The sequence below is a fragment of the Rhinolophus sinicus genome, chromosome 2 (assembly GCF_057876585.1).
Source record: "Rhinolophus sinicus isolate RSI-liver-muscle chromosome 2, RSI-T2T, whole genome shotgun sequence".
In the NCBI taxonomy this organism is placed as follows: Eukaryota; Metazoa; Chordata; class Mammalia; order Chiroptera; family Rhinolophidae; genus Rhinolophus; species Rhinolophus sinicus.
Genome location: NC_142502.1, coordinates 139606640 through 139628749, shown reverse-complemented (window position 1 = coordinate 139628749; position 22110 = coordinate 139606640). Strand labels below are relative to the sequence as shown.

Here is a 22110-nt window from a genome sequence, read left to right as displayed (position 1 = left end):
AACCACCCTCCTTATTCACCTCATCTGGCCTCCAATGACTTCTTTACCTGAAGATAAAGGAAATATTGAAAGGAAGACACTTTGATGATATTCAGGACATCAAGGGTAATATGATGACAGCTCTGATGGCCATTCCAGAAAACGAGTTCCAAAGTTGCTTTGAAGGGTAGACTAGGTGCTGGTGTCGGTGCATAGCTTCCCAAGGGGAGTACTTGGAAGGTGACCGTAGTGATATTCAGCAATGAGGTATGTAGCACCTTTTCTAGGATGAGTTCGCAAACTTAATTGTCTGACCTTGCTTGTATGCTCTGTAGTTGACCTGACAGTGGCTGTATGTGGTAAATGTTTGGGTAGTTGAGGAATTCTTTTGTAATGTGGTGAGGTAGTTCCTATCTTGAGTTCTTTTTAATTAAGGTTGTATTTATATCCCTTTTACTAGATAGAAAAAGAGCATTAGAAGATGTAGCACAACGATCTGGGCATGTGTTGGAACTCAATAAACAGAAACATCTGGAAGCAGTTGATAAAGGACAGTCACCAGCACAAAAACCTAAAACTGGCAGTGGATCAAAACCATCAGTTAAATCTACAAGCACTGCAAAGAATGATTCCAATTTAGGAGGATATTCTGCTCGTTACAAATCAAAGAATCTTGAAGATGGCACCTTAGCAGAATGTAAACAGGTGTGCAATAAACCTGTTTCTCTCCAGCGTAAGGTCAGTACTTTATTTGTTAGTTCAAGTGTGTGTGTAGATTTGCTATTATGACAATGAGAAAACATTTGTCTGAATTTTTTATTTTCATTTTCTCAAAATTTGAAATCATGACTTATTAACGTTGGTATGGATTATTTTATTGGTTTGTCTCATGAATATAATAAAACCAACAATTCAAAATCTTGTAGCTTAATTCCTAGAGGTTTGGCATTTGATGTATCAAAAGTGAGAACATTTTGATGGGTTGTTGTTTTTGGACTAGCTACACAAGCAGATAATGATGAGTTTTGCTATCTGATTGGGGAAGTGAATGTAATCACCAGTGAGTTTTTGTAGTCTTTGTTAGTAAGCTATAAAAGTGAATCTGTACGGGGAATTGATCATTTTCAACCTGTTCTATACTTTTTGCAGTTCAGTTCAGAACTCAAATAGTCTTTTGTCCAGTGTAGAATACGAGATGTGATCAAACAATACGGTGCATGTTTAAATAAAAATTACAGTAAAAGACTCATTGCCATTAATGTTCCTCAGAGTACTCCCCCTTGCTTCCAACACACTTATTCCATGGTTCTTGCCATTTTCTGAAGCAGTTCTCAAAGTCGTCTTTCTTGACTGTCTTTAGTTGCACTGTTGTGGCTGCCTCAGTGTCCTGAATCATTGTGACTTTGGGGAAGAGCCAGAAGTCGCACGATGTCAGATTCGGTGAATAGGGAGGATGAGGACACAACGTAATGTTTTTATTTGACAGAAATTGCCGTATACCAAAAGTGATGTGTGACATGGAGCATTGTCATGATGGAAGATGATTTATGGCACACTTTTAAAACACACCTTCTCTCAACTTTAGCTCACATCTGACTGCACAGAACAAGTTGAAACTTGTCACACACTGTTAACTAAGGTTCAGTGCTGCGCTTCCCAAATGGAGGATCCCTGTCTTTCCATTGGATGTTACTCAGCAGCAGCATTCACCGTATTTTGTAATCACAATGGAAAGGCTCTGTGTCACATACCGCTTCTGGTACAGCAATTTCTGTCAAAAACATTATGGTGTGTCCTCATCTACCTTATCCACTGGATCTGGCATCATGCGACTTCTGGCTCTTCCCCAAAGTCAGAATGACCATGAAAGGAAAACGTTTTGAATTGATTCAGGACATCGAGGCAGCCACAGTAGCACAATTAAAGATACTCACAGAAGAGGGCTTCTAGAATTGCTTCAGAAAGTGGCAAGAACGATGAGATAAGTATGTTTGAAGTGAGGGGGATTAATGGCAATGTGTCTTTTACTGTAATAATATATTTTTATTTAGTTTATTTATTTACTTTTTTTGGGGAACAGTGTGTTTTTCCAGGATCCATCAGCTCCAACTCATTGTCCTTCAATCTAGTTGCAGAGGGCGCAGCCCACCATCCCATGTGGGAATTGAACCGGCAACCTTGTTGTTAAGAGCTCGTGCTCTAACCAACTGAGCTATCGGCTGCCCCAATATATATATTTTTTAATGTATACATTCATGGTAATTTTTAATCACACCTGGTGTTCTGTTTTTTGGGTACTGATTTATTGGTGTTTTTTGACTTTTAACCTGCTAGTTACAATACTGAGGCATTGTTTGTCTATGTAATTTTAATTAAATCACTATTGTAGTAAATAATAGATAAAGCATCCTGAGATTATCAGAGTAACTGCTAATAGGCCAGATTATCAAATATTCAGTTTATTGTAATAGGCGAACCCTGTTTCCCTTAAAAAAAGATCTAGCCATACAGTCAGCTCTAACGCGTCTTTTGGAGCAAAATTTAATGTAAGGCCTGTTATTACATTATATTATATATTATATAAGATCCGGTCTAACAGTAAAATAAGACTGCGTCCTATATTAATTTTTGCTCCAAAAGATGTATTAAAGCTGATTGTCCAACTAGGTCTTATTTTTGGGGAAACACAGTATTAACAAGTCTTCAAGTATTTAGGTACACATTACTCTGAACATTGTTTTAAGTACTTTCAACAACTACAGTTCCCTGCCCCAAAGAACTTAAATTTAGGAGGATAAACTTAAAATTATCAACCTGTAATTACATAATTTTGAAGAGCGTTGGGATGAAATGTTGAGTATAAGGAAAATTTTGAAGAGGCTGAATTAGTCTTTGAAGAGGCTGAATCAGTAGTCTTCTTTTCATTTTTGTTTCAAGATTTCTAGGTGGTGGCAGTGGGAGTTTTTATTTTGTATTTTTTCACTAGATTGCCAGTTTTTTATACAAGGATGTAACTCAGGAAGAGCTGGATGATGCACAGGGCAAGGTATAGGGAAAGGGCTCGGAGCTTCCAGGCCCTCTCCTAGGACACTCCTCTCCCAGCACCTCCATGTATTCACCAACCAGAAGCGCTCCAAACCCTGTCCTTGTGGGGTTTTATGGAGACTTCATTCCATATGCATGATTGATTAAATCATTGACCATTAGTGATGGGACTCAATCCCTAGCCCCTTTGCCCTCCTCAGAGGTTGGGGGGTGGGATGCAACAAAACACACCTTTATTGCTCTCATCACTTAGGAAATTTCAAGGATTTTAGGAGCTCTGTGACAGGACTAGGGATGAAGACCAAAAATATAATTCTTATTATAAATAACAGTGTCACACCTGGCCATTCTGTTTCAGTTTCTCCACCCGTCCTGGGTCCTGCATGTGACTTTGAGGTTATCTAATTGGACAGTGTGTTCTGAGTAAACTAGGTGCTTGCCTAAAGCAGAGTTGTCACCCTTTTCAGGCTGGGCCTAGTTTTTGATACTGTGACAATAAATAAGATGAAAGCTCAGGACACAAGGAGACCCAGAGAACAATCAAAGAGTTACTTTGCTGCTCCTTTGCACTTCTTCCAAAGCCATATTTTATCTTCTGTAAGACTGGTTTTGAGACTTACTCTGTTTTGATGCCCAAGCAGATCTGGACCCAGTCAGGATTTTTTGGGCGGGCGTGGAACAGGGCAAACACAGGTTTTTCTGCTGGAAGTGGGCATCTGCTTCCAAAGGGGAGGCAAGTGCTGTGCTTGACACAGCTGGCTGCAGTGAGATTCAGGTGTACCTCAGTACCTTGTCTGAGGCGGGTTCACTGGGAGAGCCCTCTGTGACTTTTCCTATGTATCAGTGTATCTCTGTATCAATTTATATCTTTATGTTGCTTTTTAAAAATTTTAGTTTTCAGTTATAGTTGACATTCAATGATACATTAGCTTCAGGCATGCAACTAGTGGTTAGACAGTTTTAAAACTTAGGAACTGTTCCCCTGATAAGTCTAGTAGCCATTTGGCACCACACGTAGTTATTACATCATTATGGACTATGTTCCCTGTGCTCTACTGTATATCTTACAATTGTCAATTTGTAATTGTGGCAGTGGGAGTTTTTAAACTTTTTTTAAAGTTACTTTGTAACATAGGTGGTAAATTTGACATTACAGTTCATTGAAGTTGTATGTATTGTATATGAATCTTTTAAAATATTATGCCTGTCAATACATCATATTCAATTATTAGAACACAGAGTGAACAAAGCTGTAATTTCAGCTTCACTACTGATGGGCCACACAGATTCATATAGAAAATATGCTGCAATGGTTTTGGACCATTTTACAGGTCTTGCTTGTTATAAAATGCTTCTAAACAGAAAAAAGCATCTATGATTGGTTATCTATAAACTCATTACCACTGTTGGATGTGAGTGGTGAATTATAAAATACATTTCTTAACCACTTTTCTTTAGCATGTAAAATATTTTTTTTAATTGTGTTAAAATATTTAGAAAACAGTTTAAACAACTAAGATTAATGGTAGAAGAACTTTTATTGGGAATTGTTATTACTGTACTTTGTGCCTTAATTTGCTTTATTTTTAATTTTCTTTCATCCCACAAAAAGGTTCGGAAAGACCAACCTTTATATTATGGTTCAGTTCTTCTTATATCTGAATTACCAGAGGATGGCTATACTGAAGAAGATATTAGAAAACTATTTCAACCATTTGGAAAAGTTAATGATGTCCTGATTGTTCCATATAGAAAGGAGGTGAATCATTCAATCTGTTCTAAAAATGCATACACAGTCATTACTTTATAAAGACTTGTTGGATCATTTAGCTGCTTTTATTACATGAATAACATACATAATTGTGAATTGAGAGTTATAGAAATAATTTGGGTTCAAATGAACATGTTCCCAAAATACTGTTTAGAATAGGGATTAGCACCCTTTTTCAGTAAAGGGCCACATAATAAACTTTTATGCTTTGCATGCCATAGAATTGCAACTATTTAACTCTGTCATTGTAATACAGCCATAGATAATGTATAAATAAGTGAGCATGGCTGTATTCAAAAAACCTATTTTACAAAAACAGGTGGCGGGCCTTGGTTTGTCAGCTCTTGCTTTATCACACCAGTAAGGTTATACTAAAACAACTGATTTTGTTTATACAGTATTTTTTTACATGTGGATGGTATTCCTATAACTCCCATAATAAAATTCACCAATACTATGAACAATCCTAGACTAAACGGAACATAAAGTTGTGACATAAGAAAAGGGAACACAGTGGGTAGTGTTTTATTTGTAAGAAGCCTTAAAAATGTCAAACTTCGAGCAGATGACCAGATCCTGCCGTATCCCTGATTGTTTATTGAGCCCTGCCTTCCCATTTCTTACTGTTCCATGAGCTTGCCATGGATCCCTGCTTTCCTCTTCTTGTCTTGGTAATGGTACAGAAATTCTATAAGCCTAAAAGGTCTGTTTCATATGTGAAAACGTCTTAAAGATTAAATTACACTTGAGCAAAACCAAAAGAGATAAAGCCAGGACTTGAGGTAATTTCATAGTTTTAAGTTCCACAAAGTAGTATTAAGTCATGCAGAGAATTTTTATGTTAATTTTTTTACTAATGATACATTTTATTATAGGCTTACTTAAAAATGGAATTTAAAGAGGCAGTTAATGCTGTCATGAAGTACATTGAAACAACACCTCTTTTGGTGAAAGGGAAAAATGTGAAAGTATGTGTTCCCGGAAAGAAAAAAGTACAGGTAAACTACATTTGGATCTTACTTGTTTCACTATTGTTATTGATTAGTTTAAATTTTTTGCTTAAGTTTGACATATACTGAAAACTGCATAGAACATAAATGTTTAAACAACAGATTGTGTATAAATTCAAATACACTGAAATTAACATATATGTACATATACAGTAATGTGTTGCTGAGCAATGGGGATACATTTTGAGAAATGTGTCAGGTGATTTCGTCACATGAACAGCATACATTTACACAAACCTAGATGGTATATATAGCCTACATGCACACCTAGGCTGTGTGGTGTAGCCTATTGCTCCTGCAGGACAAACCTGTACAGCGTGTTACTGTACTGGATAGTGTTGGCAATTGTAAAACAGTGGTCAATATTTGTATATGTAAACATAGAAAAGGCACAGTTAAAATACAGTGTAAAAGATTTTTAAAAATGCTACACCGTATAGGGCACGTACCATGAATGGAAGTTGTAGGACTAGAAGTTGCTCTAAATAAGTCAGTGAGTGAGTGCTGAGTGAATGTGAAGACCTAGGACGTTACTGGACACTATTTCAGACTTTATGTGCACTGTACACTCAGGCCACACTAAATATATAAAACATTTTTTCCCTTCAATAATAAATTAAACTTGGCTTACTGTAACTTCTTTATAAACTTTAAAAATTTAAAACATTTTCAACTCTTGTAATTAGCTTCTTCTGGAATACCTCTGGAAGGACCTGTTTGAGGCTCTTCCTGAGGAGGTGTCACTCTTTTCAGAAATATGTTCCTGATGGTTTGTTCAGTTTGTTTCTTTTTTTCATCATAGATTTCCTTGTAAACAGATAATATACCATGAACTTTTCTCTTTGTTAATGAAAACCTTTCAGTTTTGGGGTCCTGTTTTCAAACTTTTCAAAGAGCTTGCTGAAGTTTGCAAAAGCTTTTGCTAAACTTTTCACTGAATTTTCTTGGGTTTTTATGGGACCACTGTTATATGGGGTTTGTCATTGGCTCAAACATCGTTATGTGGTGTATGACTGTATAGCCTATACACGGTATTAAATGGCAAGCAATAGACTAGGAGAAAATACTTAACCCAAATTAGCAAATATCTGTGAAACCTCTACCTAGGTCACAAACCATGACATTGGTAACATATTGGAAGCCCCTTGTATACTTCTTCCAGCTCTTTACAACCATCCCTTCTTCTGCCCCAAAGTAGCCCCTTATTGGTTTCTAATACCGTATTTGGGTTTTGCCTGTTTTGAACTTTATGTAAATACAGTCTTGAACTTTTGGACTTTTTGCTTCCTTAGATGCATCAATGTTTATGGGTTTAGTCTCTCTAGATCACTTTCTATGCTTCAGTTTATATATCCACAGATAATGTCTATACAAGCAGTATGAAACATCCAGGAAGTTTTGCTTTGTGTATGTGTGCTCTTTTAATTTAATTTTTTTTTATTTGCTGAAGAATGCCTGCTTTATAGGAGCTTTGTAACATATTTTTCAATCAAATTTGATTTGGAGATCTTACCATGTTAGTACATGTAGATTTTTCTCATTTTTTGAAAACTTCTGTGTGGTATTACTTTGTATGGGTATACCACACTTATTTTACGAGTTCCTTATAGATTTGATATTTAGGTTATTTCTAATTTTTTACTACTATATGACTTTAGTTAACTTCCTAATATATTATGGCTTTCAAAAGTCTTCCTTACACATTTATGATAGTGTTTTTTAAGGTGATATCTACAGTGGAATTGCTGGGTTATGGGATATACATTAATAGGTAGTACCAGATCACCCATGAAGTAACTGTAATGATTTACAGTCTCATAATTGAGTGTACTGGTGTTTCTATATTATCAATAACATCTTAAAATGTAGTATGTGAAAAATGGTATCTAGTTTTAATTTGCATTTTCCAAATTTTTTTTGAACTTCAGTATCTTTTAATATAATTATTAGCATTTCTATTACTGTTTTAGTGAGTTGTATATATTTTTTCCCATTTTTCTATTGGGTTGTTTGTATTTTTTAAAAAAAATTTCATCTGAAGGTGTTTATTATCCTAGATACTAATTTTGTATTTTATATGAACAGTATTTTCTTCTAGTCTGTTGTTTGTATTGTATTATACACGTATAAAGTTTTTTTTATTTCAGTATACTCAAGTTTATTTTTTTCCTCTTAATGGCTTTTTTTCCTTTTTGTTGTAGAAGCCCTCTGTACCAGTGCCAAAAAGATAATTCTTCAATTACTTTTTTCAACCTGTAATTCATGGTATAATGTGTGATTGGGATCAATATTTTTTTCCAAAAATATGTAGTCAATTAGCCCAACACCATTTATGCCCAGTTTGTTTTTTCTCATTTATTTGGAAAGCTGCCTTCATGTGTATAAATTGCCTCATATACACAGCTGTTTCAGACTGTTCTGTTACATCAGTCTGTTTCTTTTTGTGCCAATACTATGTGATTTCAATTATAACTTTATAAAATGTATAATATTTGCCTATCTTTCTAGTAGGATCCTTTATTCTTTGTTCTTTATTGAAATTTATTTTGATTAATGTTGAACATTCACTCCTGCATGTTAGTTTTAGAATTAGTTGAAGTTCTCTGAAAAATTTTATTGGGAGTTTAATTGAATAATACTAAGTCTTTCTGTTGAAAAACATGGCATATCTCTCCATTTATTTGGATTTCATTTAGTGTCATTCAGCAAGTTTTTTACTTTTTCCATATATTCTTGTACTGTTTGGAGGGGACATTAAGTTTTATTTCTTATTTATATTTACTTGTATGTTTCATAAGTATTTAAATTGCTATTAGAGAAAGGATTTTTATTTTTTTTTCCCCCTTCTTCCGCCTCCCCCACCCCTCCGGTTCAATCCGTTGTTTCTGAGTCCAGTTATCTAGGACACAGCTCCCTGGTCCATGCTGGTATATGAGCCTATTTTAGGCACTGGAGATAGTAGTCAGTAAAACAAAACAGTCCCTGCTCTTACTGAGTTTAACTTCAAGGGGTAGCAAGAGAAGGACCACAAGGAAATCATAAATGTGTACATATTATGTCTGTTAGCAACAAGTGCTGTGGAGAAAAATAGCAAAAAAGGGAAATAGAAGTGCTTTTGTTGGGAATGAGGAGCTATGTAACTTTCAATCAGGTAGTTATGAAGGGCTCATTTAAAAGGTGGTATTTGAGGACAGACCTGAAGGTGGTGAGGGAGGAAGCCGTTACTTGGGTTGAAGGCATTCCAGACAGAATGAACAGCAACTACAAAAGGCTTGAGATACATACTTCTATAGCTTGTTTGAGGATGCTAAAGGATGCTTGGAGTTAGAAATACAGAAGTATAGGAAGAGGTATGTGGTGATTTGGGGCCAGAGGGTAGGTGGAATGTGTGGTGTAAGCTCATATACCATGTTTCTCCGAAAATAAGACCTAGCTGGACCATCAGCTCTAATGTGTCTTTTGGAGTAAAAATTAATATAAGACACTGTGTCTTATATTAACGGGAAACGGTATGTAGGCCATTGTAAGTATTGGCTTTTTTTCTGAGTATGATGAAAGGTTTTGAGTCTGGGACTGGCAATACCTATGCTGAGTATAGTATAGAGTGGGGATGGGTGAAACGGTAAGGACAGAAGCAGAGACCATTCTGAGGCTATTGTAATCAGCAATAGATGTGGTGGTAGATTGGACCAGGGTGATAGCAATTTGACGTTGGAAATGTAGCGCTATTTGAAACAATGTTTTTGAAGGAAAATGATAAGAAAATGTAGATGAGTGGTAAAAGGTGAGATGTAAAATTGTGCCATATGATCACATATTGAAGAAAATATTTTTATTCTATGTAAGTATAAAAGGTAATATGTATTTCTACTTTAGGTTTAGACAATTTTAGATTGTTTTGTATTTCTTATGCTTTTCTGTATTTTTGAAAGCTTTTTATAACTGGGGAAGAAACTAAATTTTCTTCAAAATATTTTTCCTTCATAGAACAAAGAGGTGAAGAAAAAGATAGGAGAGTCAAAGAAAACATCTGCATCTACTTTAAAGTAAGTGATTCCATGATTTCATATGTGAGAATGAATTTGCATGTGAATTAAAGATGTTTAATTTTTATAACTGCATTTTTAATGTTTTATTACTCTGACTCCAGCTTAAATGGGACAATGTTCAAATTGAATTATTTAAAATTTTTTTTAGATTACACTTTGCATCTTTATAAGTTTTAGAACTTAGAATTTGTTAAATTTTTCTTCTTTTAAATAGAAAAGATACAGACGTTTCCAAAGCTGTTGAAACTGTGACTTCAGCTTCTGCTAGTAAGTTGTTACCTTTAATATTCCTTCTACAAATGAGTATATTTTGTCAGTGTACTAGAAACTTTTTGCAAGATGATACTAGAAAACATTTATTGTGCTTTAGTAGTAGGGACCTACATTGGCCCTGTATTCAACTGTTTTATTACTATGTAATTATGGGACCTCTTGAATAAATATAAGGACTCGAGATAATGTATGGAGAATGCCTGTCATACCGTGTTTCCTCAGAAATAAGACCTAGCCAAGCCAGACAATCAGCTCTAATGCATCTTTTGGAGCAAAAATTAATATAAACCCAGTCTTATTTTACTATAAGACTGGGTCTTATATAATATAAGACCGGTTCTTCTATAACATAACATAACGCTAGTTATGATATATAATATAATAGAATGCTGGGTCTTATATTAATTTTTGCTCCAAAAGACACATTAGAGCTGATTGTCCAGCTAGGTCTTACTTTCGGGGAAATACGGTAGTTCTATAGTTAATAGCTGTTTAGGTTAGTTTTGCAATACCTCCCTTCATTCTCTCCCAATAAACCCATAGGACAAAACAAAGTATGGTAAGATTGCTTGTCTGATCCCCTTTGTTTTTGAAAGTGTGCTGAAAACCAAAAAGTAAGCAAAAAAGACTAAATAGAAATAGTTGTTATACTCATGTGCTAAAAGTTGTTTCTTTACACTCAGGAAAGCACTTCAGTCTTTATTATGATTCTAACTAAATGAATTGTACAGACAGTTTTAATAAACTGTGTTACTTTTTCCTCAGTCCATTTAGGATTGGAAAGGTGGAGACAAAGAAGTTATTGCCAAAATAATACCCTCTTGAGTCTAGTAAGAATTAAACAGCTTGACAGTGAAGGATAAGACTAAAAAGCTAAAATGAAGTAGGCATAAAATATATTCAGAAAGTTAAAGTGTGTTTTGTATGTTCTCTTTTGGAAAGGCACGTATTTAGTGTCTTCTGGATTTTTATTCAGAATAGATTGAGAGTTTTTGGTACTAAAACTAATATTCTGGTGACTGGACAATTGGATTATATAGAAAATGTCATTTTCCCAAAATGATTAGTTGGATATTATCCTCAAGTTATTGGAAGTTAGAGAAGATGACTGTGGTGGGTTTCTGAAAGGCAGTAAATTTTGACTAAAGTTTTAAATGTGAACACGTAAACAGGTATATATAGAGGCAGAAGATACTTCAGTGAGGGAGATGACATAACAAAGGAAACAGAATTGAGGAATCTCTTTATAGAAGGCCTTGAAGAGTCATGCTAGGAAGTTTTTTTAATTTGACCCCATTAATACCATTTCTCAAAACGTGTGAAAGACTAATTTCTGGGAGATGTTTTGGATCAGATAAAGTTTGGGATATGTATTACAGATTTTCTTTTTCCTTTAAAAAGTCCACGAAACATTCATTTTACAAAGTCTTGAATGAAAGAAACTTATTTAACTTTGTTTAACCCACTGTTTTCTAAGTTTGGCTAAGGTGTACCCCATTTTTTTCTGTGTAAGACCTAGTAATAATTGGTACAGACTGTGGAAAATTGCCACAGAAAGTAAAGAACCACTAGTTGTTTAGGATTCTCATATAGATTGGATAAATGGAGATCGAAAAATCCTATTGAGAAAACACAGTTGGGATTCACTTTGAGGTAATTAGGATCTAATATAAAAAGGTTAATTAAAATGGTGTGCGGGATGGTAAAATCTGAATTTTGTTATATAGAATTTTTTAGTGGATAAAATATAAAAATTGAAGTAATTTTAAATCTCAAGGTTTGGGTTGGATGGATTTTACTAGAAGAACGTGGTAATATTGATTATAAAGGAAAACTTAGATGCAGTGATTTATTTGAACTTGGGAAAAACCATGAGCTTAGATTTCAAAATTGCCAAATTTCATCTATCAAAGAATATCTATTGGAACTATCCTTTAGGTAGCCAATCACAGAGCATTGAAAGTGAAATACTAAGGAAATTTTTTGTTAAGTTTAAGGTCTAAATTTTGGTAATGGTCCTAACATAATAAAAGTAGTGAGTAGAGGGAGAAGTGCTTTAAGCTGAGTACTCCTCCCTTCCAATATAAATGTAGAAAGGCAGAGAAGAGCCTGGAAATAAGACAGGAAGTGTCAGGTGGGAAAGATAAGGGTGCAGGATATCTTTTTGAGATCAGAAATGTCAGATTGAATAGTTACAGGAAGTTATTTAGGTGGTTTTAAAGAGAACTTTGGTTATAAGCACAAGTCTAAAGTTTAAAGAGAAGTACAGCGAGGAAGCAAAAGTATAATTTAATCAGAAAGGGAAACTTTAGAATCCTTAACCAGTACTAATTAAAAAGAAATAAAAATGCTTATTGAGCACCTTTTATGTACCCATAACTGGAGGCACATTTTAAGATCTCTGTTTTCAAGTAGCTTAACATTGTAACTTGCCAAATAATAAACATGGAAAAGTGCTATGACAGGGTGAAGGTGATCCAAGGTTAGTTTTATTTAGAGTTAGAATTTATTATGTAGAATAAGGTAATGATTTGTTAAGGGGCATAATCTGTGCTAGAAGACAGAAAACAAGGAAAAGAAACCTCCCATGTGTTACACTATTTATACCGGGCAATTTATGTTATCTCAATTTTTCAGTCCACCCTGTGAGTATATTTAATATAGTTCTCATTTTATAGATGAGAAGACAGATTCAGAGAGGTTAAATGACTTCCTCAAGGTCACATGGAAGAGTTAGGATTCAAACTGAAAACTGTGATTCCAAAGCTTTTTACCTATACTAAACTACCTCCCTGAGAATGAAAACTTGTTTTTCTTTGATCATTCTTCCTCTTTGACCTTCCTTTAATGCTTTTCCTAAAAGTCTCTTCCTCTTGTCATGTCATACTTTTTTTCCTAGTTGATTTCTTCCCACTAAGGAAAGGTAAATATTATGAAGGATATTTGGTAAAGTTCAACATTCATTCCTAACATTAAAAAAAAAAAATAGATGATTACCTTCTTAATAAGATAGTGTGTTTGTGTATCCATACTTTTATTCACATGCATAGAAACATACACATATTTAATATATCAAATTAAAAGCCAGCGTATGCTTAATAGTGAAACAGTAGAAGCGTTCTTATTAATATTGGGAAGAAAACAAGGACTACTCATCATCACTTCTATGAGTTTACATAAATATTATTCTAAAACTAATAGTCACTAGCCAGTGCAGTACAAGTCAAGAGGCATAAAATTTGGAAAGTAGGATGCAGCATTATTATTTGAAAAACGTATGTATGTATAGTGGAAAACCCAAGTATGTATAGAAAATCCAAAAGAATGTTGAAATGCTATTAAATATAATTAGCCATCTTTTCTAAATTAACCTAAGGTTTCAATTGTTTTATTATATAAAAAGAATAACCACCTCAATGTAATTTAATAAAATACTCCATTTACAATAATAAAAGGAAAAATCTATGAAAAGAACATTTTAAAGTACTACTAAAAGGCATAAAATAAGATGAGAAATTAAATGAGAAAACAGCTCATTTTTGGATAGAAAGCCTTACCATTAGAATCTGTCTGTTTTCTTATATTAAAACAAATACTATGAACTTGAGAAAATACCAATAAAATTTTTGAAAACATAAAAGCTGATCATAAGGTTTATACGTAAAAAAATTAACATAGAATAGACAGGAAAATTCTGCAAAGGAAAAGAAATTGTGACAGACTAACAGATATTAAAATATGTTACAAAGTTAAAGATTCAGAATAGTTTCATGTAGTTGGATAAATAAACAAAAATTAGTAGGACAGAAGAAATGTTTCCCCAAACATACAGAATATCAGTAAATCATTATGGTAATGTTTCATATTAGTGAGAAAAGGATCAATTATTCATTAAATTAACTAGCCACTTTGTGAAAGTAAAGCATTTATAATATAGAAATAAATTACAGATGAATTAAAGTTTTTTCTCCCCTTCTTCCGTCTTCCCCCTCAACACTCCAGTTCAAACCATTCTTAGTTTAGTTGTGTAGGACACAGCTCCCTGGCCCATGCTGGTATAGTGAGCCCTGCGCTTCCTCCAGCTGAGGCTGAGGCAGTTGGTCTGCAGCTCACATAGCAGCCCAGGCAGCCCAGCTCCAGGGAGAGCTGTTGTTCACAATCTTAGCTGTAGAGGGCGCAGCTCACTGGCCCATGTGGGAATAGAACTGACGACCTCGGTGTTAGGAATACTGCGCTCCAACCACCTGAGCCACCAGACCAGCCCAGGATTAAAGATTTAGTGTTATACATAAGATGGTAAAATGTTGAAAGAAAATGTAGAGGTGTTTTTGTCTTTGTTTTAATTTCAGAGTGAGGAAGTCCTTTATCAGGGAGATATTTGACTGCATACAAAGTATTTGCATAAGTATTTTGTATAACTTCTTAAAAAATTGTTACCTGTGCAGTATAGACTAATTTCCTAATATATAAAGAGTTCTAATGATAAGAAAAACATCAACAATCTGTAAAATAAATTGGCAGATATTAAGAATAGGCATATCACAGAGCATAAGTATGAAAATTGACACAGCTTTACTCATAGAAACTGGTGACTTAGTTTTTGTTTATTTATATCAGATTAGAGTGATTAATAACTTCTCTTCCATACTGTGCTTGGGTGGAAAATGAGAAGCCCCACTCTTATGTACTATTAATGGGTATATTAATTGGTACAACCATTCTAGAACACAAATTAATGTTGTTAAAATTTAAATCTGTGCCTTTTGTGTCAGCAAGTCCGTGTGTAAGAATTTATACAGTTCCATGGGTACAAAGATGAGTATAGGGATGTTTTGTGCAGTGTTTTTTCAAAATCATTGCCAGGTTAGCTCTTTCCTATTTCTAAATGATATTTGTAATGTGTCGTTGATACATTTTTCTTGTTATTTTAGCCAAAACTGGACAAGCCAAGACATCTGTAGCCAAAGTGAATAAATCTTCAGGTATGTTTTCTGTTAGGTTTCTAGACATATTAGTCAACTTTAAATTATTTAAGAAGTATATAGCAGTAGGCTTGGATTTCACGTGACGTAGTATGTGCTGAGTATATAGTAACTTTGAAATTTATAGTCATTTAGAAATTTTGAGAAAGGAAATTTCTCAGATAATGCTCTTTCCTTACATTAATTATCAAAGTAAGATAATTTAACTGGGAAACTATTTCTTATGGTGGGTATCAGAGATATTTCCCTCTTTCTCTTTCATTGAGGTCTTCTCTCTGTTTATTTTATTTTATTTATTTATTTTTAAGGAGGGCACAGCCGACAGTGGCCCGTGTGGGGATAGAACCGGCAACGTTGGTGTTACCAGCACCACACTCTAACCAACTGAGTTAACAGGACACCCCCTGTTTACTTTCTTTCATAAAATAGTCCAGATAAATTTACAGCAAATTATGTTCTCTTTGCAGTTTTTATGGGCTATTGTGGTTTTTAAAATAATTTTTCATTTCTTTTCCCTTTTCTCTGAATTATCCTATTTTCCCTCCCACTTATGATAAATGCCAGTTAATTCAGGGTCATCTTTTTTGAGTGGTTGGAGATCAGTGTATTAAATTTTCCCCCATAATGATAGAAAGGAAAGGAAGCAGCTTTGAACTGCCAAATAACATTGTTAGGGGCAGGGCTAGAATTTTCATATAATAATTTCTTAGAAGCAGTAATCTGAGGGGGTCAGAGTTGGCTAGAAAGCTTGCTTTGAAGATGCATTTATTTAGCAAACAGTTTGATATTACTTTGATAGTAATGTTACTCGTGGAGCTTTGGGGAAGGGTGATAAAGCCACTAGCTACCCATTTAACTGTTGGAAATTAATTCTAGATATTTTTTCCTTAAGTTTTTTCCCCGGCTTGAAGTAGTCAAGTGAATTGACTTGTGGTAGTAACATAGAACTAGGTGAAGGAAATAATTTAAAGGCTCATTGGGACCCAGGCTACCACAATGTGACAAAACTTGGGAATGACTAAGACATTACTGATTAAGTGACAGGTATTGGTAAAAATTTGGGCAAAAATGAGGATCTGTCTTTGGATATAAAGGGTTGATTTGTAAACTATTTCAATTGATTTTTGTTCATGCCAATAATTCTTTTTATTTGTATTATAACTATTGAAAGCATTATCATATTCTCACAGGGTCCTGTTAGGTAATTATGGCAGTTACCACACTAGTTTATAAATGAGGAAATGTGCACAGAAATCAGTTAATGCCCCGTCTTCACAACTTGGAATTCAACTTGGACCTACTGTTTTCTGAGCCAGGGTTTTTTCTCATAATACTACCTTACTAGTAATGAATCCTAATTTTCAGAGCTAAACCTCCTGTTCTGTAAATGGAAAGGGTTTTGGGCTTTCTGGTGATCTTTTTAGTGACACATTGATGATCACAGTCGTTATAAACGTCATCTTGGAAAATAAGCAACAGTAATATATGTGTGTGCAAAAAGAAAGGTCAGAGTAATGTACATAGTCCTGTTCAGATAGGGCCCACTAGAAATGAGTCAGAGTAAGTAATCTTTATGTTGCCTGCCCATCATGTAGGTGCTCTTGAATGCTTTTCAATCAACTGGGAGCCAAGGAAACATGGGCTGGGAGACCCTAAATATAAAAAATTGCTTTTGGAACCATTAAAAGCTACATGGGGTTATTTTTATATCCTTTCAGTTAGTCATTTTGCTCTAGTTGATCTACACATTCAGAGATTGATTTAACTTGCCTGAATGCTATTTTTTGGTGTACCCCATTGGGGAAGTAAATTCTCTTTTCAGTAATGTTTTTCTTGCTGAAGACATTATCATCATTGCTAGATTTAGAAAATGGCCCATGCACCCAAAGATGATAGCATTTTATGTTTTGAATAAAACACAGCCTTAATATTCTTTCTTTGTGGTATTCTTTGGGGATTGTTGATACTAGTTAAATAAACCAATTTTGACTACAGCTTTTGTAATTTAGGGAAATTAGCGGGTTCTGTAAAATCTGTGGTAACAGTAGCTGCTAAAGGTAATAAAGCTTCAATCAAAACAGGTAAGATTGTCGGGAATGGGAGATTTTATTAAGTATATTCTTAATTCTGCCTTAAAGAATATATCAAAAACAAGTTTTAAATTTATATAATTTGTAGCATCTAATAATATCTTGAAATGTATAGTAAATACTACTTTGATATTAAAATCTGAAACATACAGGACTTTTAATTTTTGATACTTTGGTCCTCGACAGTATCTACCTTTGTAGATACACTTTTATGTTGGAATTATTTTTGACAGCTACATAATCACAGGCTGCTCTGCCACTTTCCTCCTACAAATTATTTAATCTTGTTTCCTCATTTTTTTTAGCGTTGTCACTTCATGTTACCTTCCTCAGTTTGTATAATTCTTCTGATGTTTGTTATTGTAAAAAGATTTTTTTCTTTCCATGTTAGAATGTATTTCCTATATAAAGAAATGGAACGCTATTTTAAGTAAATGTAACATGTTGACACCAACGTGATCTACTTACTAGTACTATTTTTCCAATAGACTAATATAATTTTAAAGAACCTTTGTAGAAATTATCAAATATTTTTGTGTGTATGTGATTATAATGTGCTTCTGTCACAGGAGTGAAATTTGTGGCTCATTAATGGCCATCCACAAAAATTGTATCAGTTTAAATTTACTTTTAATTTTATTGTTAAACAAATATTGAAAATAAATGGAAATATTTACAAAGAACTGCTTTTATAATAAAGTTGAGCTACTTATTAACTAATATGTTAGTATGAAACATACTAAATGACTGAACAGACCCTTAGAATAATGGTTCAATTTTACTTTTAACAGCAAAATCTAGTGGAAAGGAGTCTCGAGATGTCAAAAAGGCTGGCCTTGTCAAAAACAAATACACCAATAAACCTGTGACTGTACCAGGTAAGCTTGAAATACTGTCATCCAATGCGTGCTTTTCTTTAGATCCTCTTACTATACATTTAAGGTATATTTTGAAATTGCTTTAAAAAATCTTCAAAGGGATTGTTTTGTTTTTCAGAGAAACTTGTGTTAGCTTTGACTTAAATCAGGTCAGCCTAAGGAGACTTGAAGTGAGTGACAGGATAAACTAGCTAAAGTTCCTGTTTAGATTCATTAGTTTCATTATATTAGTGTGTTTTTCTAGACTATTAAAGCAGACTGTTTTATGCAGAAAACTCTGAAATAAAGACCAGTGTGGAAGTCAAAACCATTGAAAATAGTGTTGAAGAAACTGTTTCAGGTAGGCCAATAGAAGTTTTATTTTCTCTTATGTTTAAAAATAGTTAAATTTTTAAGAAAGTAAAGTAATTTTATGTGCCATGTACGTGTGTGTGTGTGTGTGTGTGTGTGTACACATGTACATACCCTGTTTCCCCAAAATTAAGACCTAGCTGGACAATCAGCTCTCATGCGTCTTTTGGAGCAAAGATTAATACAAGACCCGGTTTTATTTTACTATAATATAAGACCATGTCTTGTGTTATTAGCTTTTGCTCCAAAAGACGCATGAGAGCTGATTGTCGGGCTAGGTCTTATTTTCAGGGAAATAGGGTATGTATATTTATATTTAAAAAATTTTAATACCAGGGTCATATCTCAGTGGTTATAATTAATATATTGACCATATCACTTAATTTTGTTCTCAGAAGGAATACAATTAAATGTATTATTTAAAAGCCATTGTTACTTCTATAGCTATTTTCTATTTAAATTATTCTTTTTCTCAGTTGTATGCATTTTCATTTAGTTACTATTTAATACATTGTGGGATCTTGATAAATACATGTGCATGAATTCTTTTTTTGTGTGTGTGTCCTAAGAAGCTGCTTTGGTGGCCACAGAAAGTGAAACAATGAACAAGGTCAGTTTTTATATTTTACGTATTTTTTTAAAGCTTAAATCTCTCTGTGTCTCTCTCTGTCTTTCTGTCTGTCTCTCTCTCTCTCTCTCTCTCTCTCTCTCTCTATATATATATATATATATATATATATATATGTATGTATGTATGTATGTATTTTTTTTTTTTTAAACTATAAATCCATGTAAAAAATGTATAGGATTTGTCATGGCGAAATATCCTGGTTATTTGTGACTTTTAAAGTGTGGTTTGAGTTCAAAAACCTTGAGCTGCAGAATAAGTCACAAAAGTTTAAAAAACAGAATATCAATTTGTACATGGTTTTGAGGATTACTTTTCACTGAGAGCAAAGTGAGCCCAGAATGGGTGTTTGAGTACACAGCAGGTTGTCAAATTAGTGCCAGTGGGATTTTGTGAAATCTTTTCTTCCTAGAGGCAAATGGGAGATTTGTTATTTAGAATACCAATTGTTCTTTGTGTTTTTAGAGGAGCAAGTGGGGTTTGCATTTTTACTGGGAGGCATAAAGGCTACTGTTTTCCTGTGGTTATATCTGTCGTTATGAGTGTATAAAAATTTCATTGATTCAGATTCTCCTGATTAAGATATTGAGATCATTCAGGTGCTAAGCATAAGTTTACTTTTGACTGGTAGATCCATTTTCTAAGTAGTAAATAAGGATGTCTTCCTTTTTGTTTTAGGAAGAATATTTTAAAGCACTAATACAGTATTTTAGATTTGCTAAAAGCACTTAAGAAGGAACCATTTATGAACATAATCAACATGCTAGTTAAAATTCTCAACTGGTTTATGAAAATTATTCCCACCTATTTTTCAAAGGAAAAATCACAACTTGCCAAATTTATTATTGTATACCTTTGGGGATTTCCCCAACATCCACTAAAGGAAGAATTGGCATTGATGAAAGAGTCATCTTGAAGAATAAAATAGTTCTGAGAGAAGATCTGTGAAAGTATTTACTCTGTAGTGGGAATTGAGTTATGGGGTAAGGATCCTAAAAGACTAGGTAAGCTTATTTATATTGCCTGAAAATGATTGTTTTTATGAAAAGAAGGAGTTGTAGTCGGAGACAGGCAGACTTGTGTTTTTAAACTGTATTTTTAAACAGTGGTTGAAAAAGGAAATGAAAGACCTTTACTAGATGACAAGTGGTATGACCGGACTCGTTCTCTGTACTTGAAGAGAGGAGATATGCATTTTGTTTTTAAGTTGAGGCTCAGTCTGGCCTTTCAAAATGATCAGATTTAGTAGTAGTAAATGCAATTTAAATACTAACGTAATATGATCTACAGAGTAAGCTTAAGTAAATATAAAAGCAGTTAAAGAAATTTTAATGTAAATTCTTAAATTTGTTTTGAAGGAAACAGAGGAAATGTGTGTGGTACTTATTTCTAATTTGCCAAATAAAGGATACTCTATAGAAGAAATTTACAATCTAGCAAAACCATTTGGTGATATAAAGGCTATTTTGATTTTATCATCTCATAAAAAGGTAAGAGTTGATAATAGCTCTTCTCTGCAAGCACATTTCGAAAAACATTAAGTTCGCAAAAAAGGGTTTAAAAGCAGCACCTCAAAATAATTAAGCTGTTTTAAGCTAAGGAATTTTTAAACTATTAAACAGATATCCCTTATTGTATATTATTCTAATCATAGTTTTAAGTTTTAATGATGGAGAGGAATGGCTTACTAATACGTCAAAGTTTTGCTCAAAATTTTGGTTCAATAGAAAATGTTTTACATCTTTAATATGTTAATACAGAATCTTTTAAATGACTTATGAAATTTTGCAGAGCACTTTTTTGCTAGTATTTCTGCTGTTTTATTAATGATACTCAAATGGAAAGTGACCATTTTCAGACTCAAACCAATGATGTCATCAGTACTTAGAATAACCTAGGCTTATTTGTATGTTTTAAGTATTATATGGTAAGTATGTATTGCTTTTGTAATTTTAAAGCAAAACAAAATGTATTGTTAATAATGAACTAATTGTAGAAGGTATTTTATAGAAGGTGAGATATCAGGAAAGTTTAAATTGTGGAAACACCATTAGAGTGGTGGAAAGTTGTGTTACAGTAGAAAATAACTGGTGATCACTAGAGATCTTTGAGAGCAGAGTAGGATATACGAGTATTTTTTATGGTAATTGGAGCAAGTGTGCTTAAGAAAACAGTAGGAGAGGAGAGTTAGTATAAGTGAGTTTATATGCAATTTCACAGCACGTGTGTTAAAAGTAGATTATTTGAATGGTTGCACAACTTTGTAAATATGCTAAAAACCATTCACTTGTATACTTAAACAGGTAAACCTCATAATATGTAAATTATATTTCAGTAAAGCTGTTAAAAGCAGATTATTTGCTATGTTTAGAGACAGATAGAAAAAAGGAATGCATTTTTTATTACAACAATTTTTTTATGTGACAGTACAATAAACAGTAAAAATCCTGGAACTCTCAGAACAAGTAATTCAAATTCATACTTCACGTCATATATCAAAGTATATGTATAATTAGATACATTAAATATAAAATCCAAATAGAGAAAATCTAGATTATTATTGGCCCCGTTTTGATTAGTTGAATAGAATTATTAACTATTTGGAGATTTAATAGTTTCCTAGATATTTGGAGAAGTATTAGATTCAATTATATAAACATTTTAAATATTTGTAAAATTAACATGAAAGCAAAATAGAAGTGAATTTAAAATATCTGTGTAAAATGGGGAAACATTCATATACACATTATGCTGTAAAATATTTAAAAGTTCAGTAAATAAATTGGCAAATGACATAAAGACACAATTCATTTTTAAAGAGTTACAACTATAAACAAATATATGGGAGATTTCCACCTCATTAACTATCAAACCCTTTGCTTACGTAGGCATGAAAATTAAAACCAAAATGTGTGGAACTATCACTTTTACACCTATGAAAACAGCAAAATTAAAAATCACTTGACAATCATTGCACATTTCTTTGGTTCTTTAATTTCTCATATTTCTCATTTTATTGATCATTAAATTTATTTACATAACAAATTTTCATGA

At 33.4% G+C, this 22110-nt stretch overlaps 1 protein-coding gene across 4 annotated transcripts in view; it reads left to right on the top strand.

Annotated features, from left to right (window-relative positions):
• Positions 1 to 22110, top strand: part of ZNF638 (zinc finger protein 638) — a 113177-nt gene that overhangs the window by 67666 nt on the left and 23401 nt on the right. For 2 of the 4 annotated variants that reach the window (XM_074332145.2, XM_019718804.3), the window contains exons 6-16: positions 440 to 717; positions 4637 to 4783; positions 5671 to 5793; positions 9793 to 9851; positions 10069 to 10121; positions 15059 to 15109; positions 17119 to 17190; positions 17991 to 18077; positions 18349 to 18417; positions 18998 to 19038; positions 20415 to 20546. In XM_074332145.2, the coding sequence (XP_074188246.2) occupies positions 440 to 717; positions 4637 to 4783; positions 5671 to 5793; positions 9793 to 9851; positions 10069 to 10121; positions 15059 to 15109; positions 17119 to 17190; positions 17991 to 18077; positions 18349 to 18417; positions 18998 to 19038; positions 20415 to 20546 (1112 nt within the window). The remainder of the gene's footprint in view (positions 1 to 439; positions 718 to 4636; positions 4784 to 5670; positions 5794 to 9792; positions 9852 to 10068; positions 10122 to 15058; positions 15110 to 17118; positions 17191 to 17990; positions 18078 to 18348; positions 18418 to 18997; positions 19039 to 20414; positions 20547 to 22110) is intronic. The other 2 variants (XM_019718798.3, XM_074332146.2) reach the window with 2 other exon arrangements.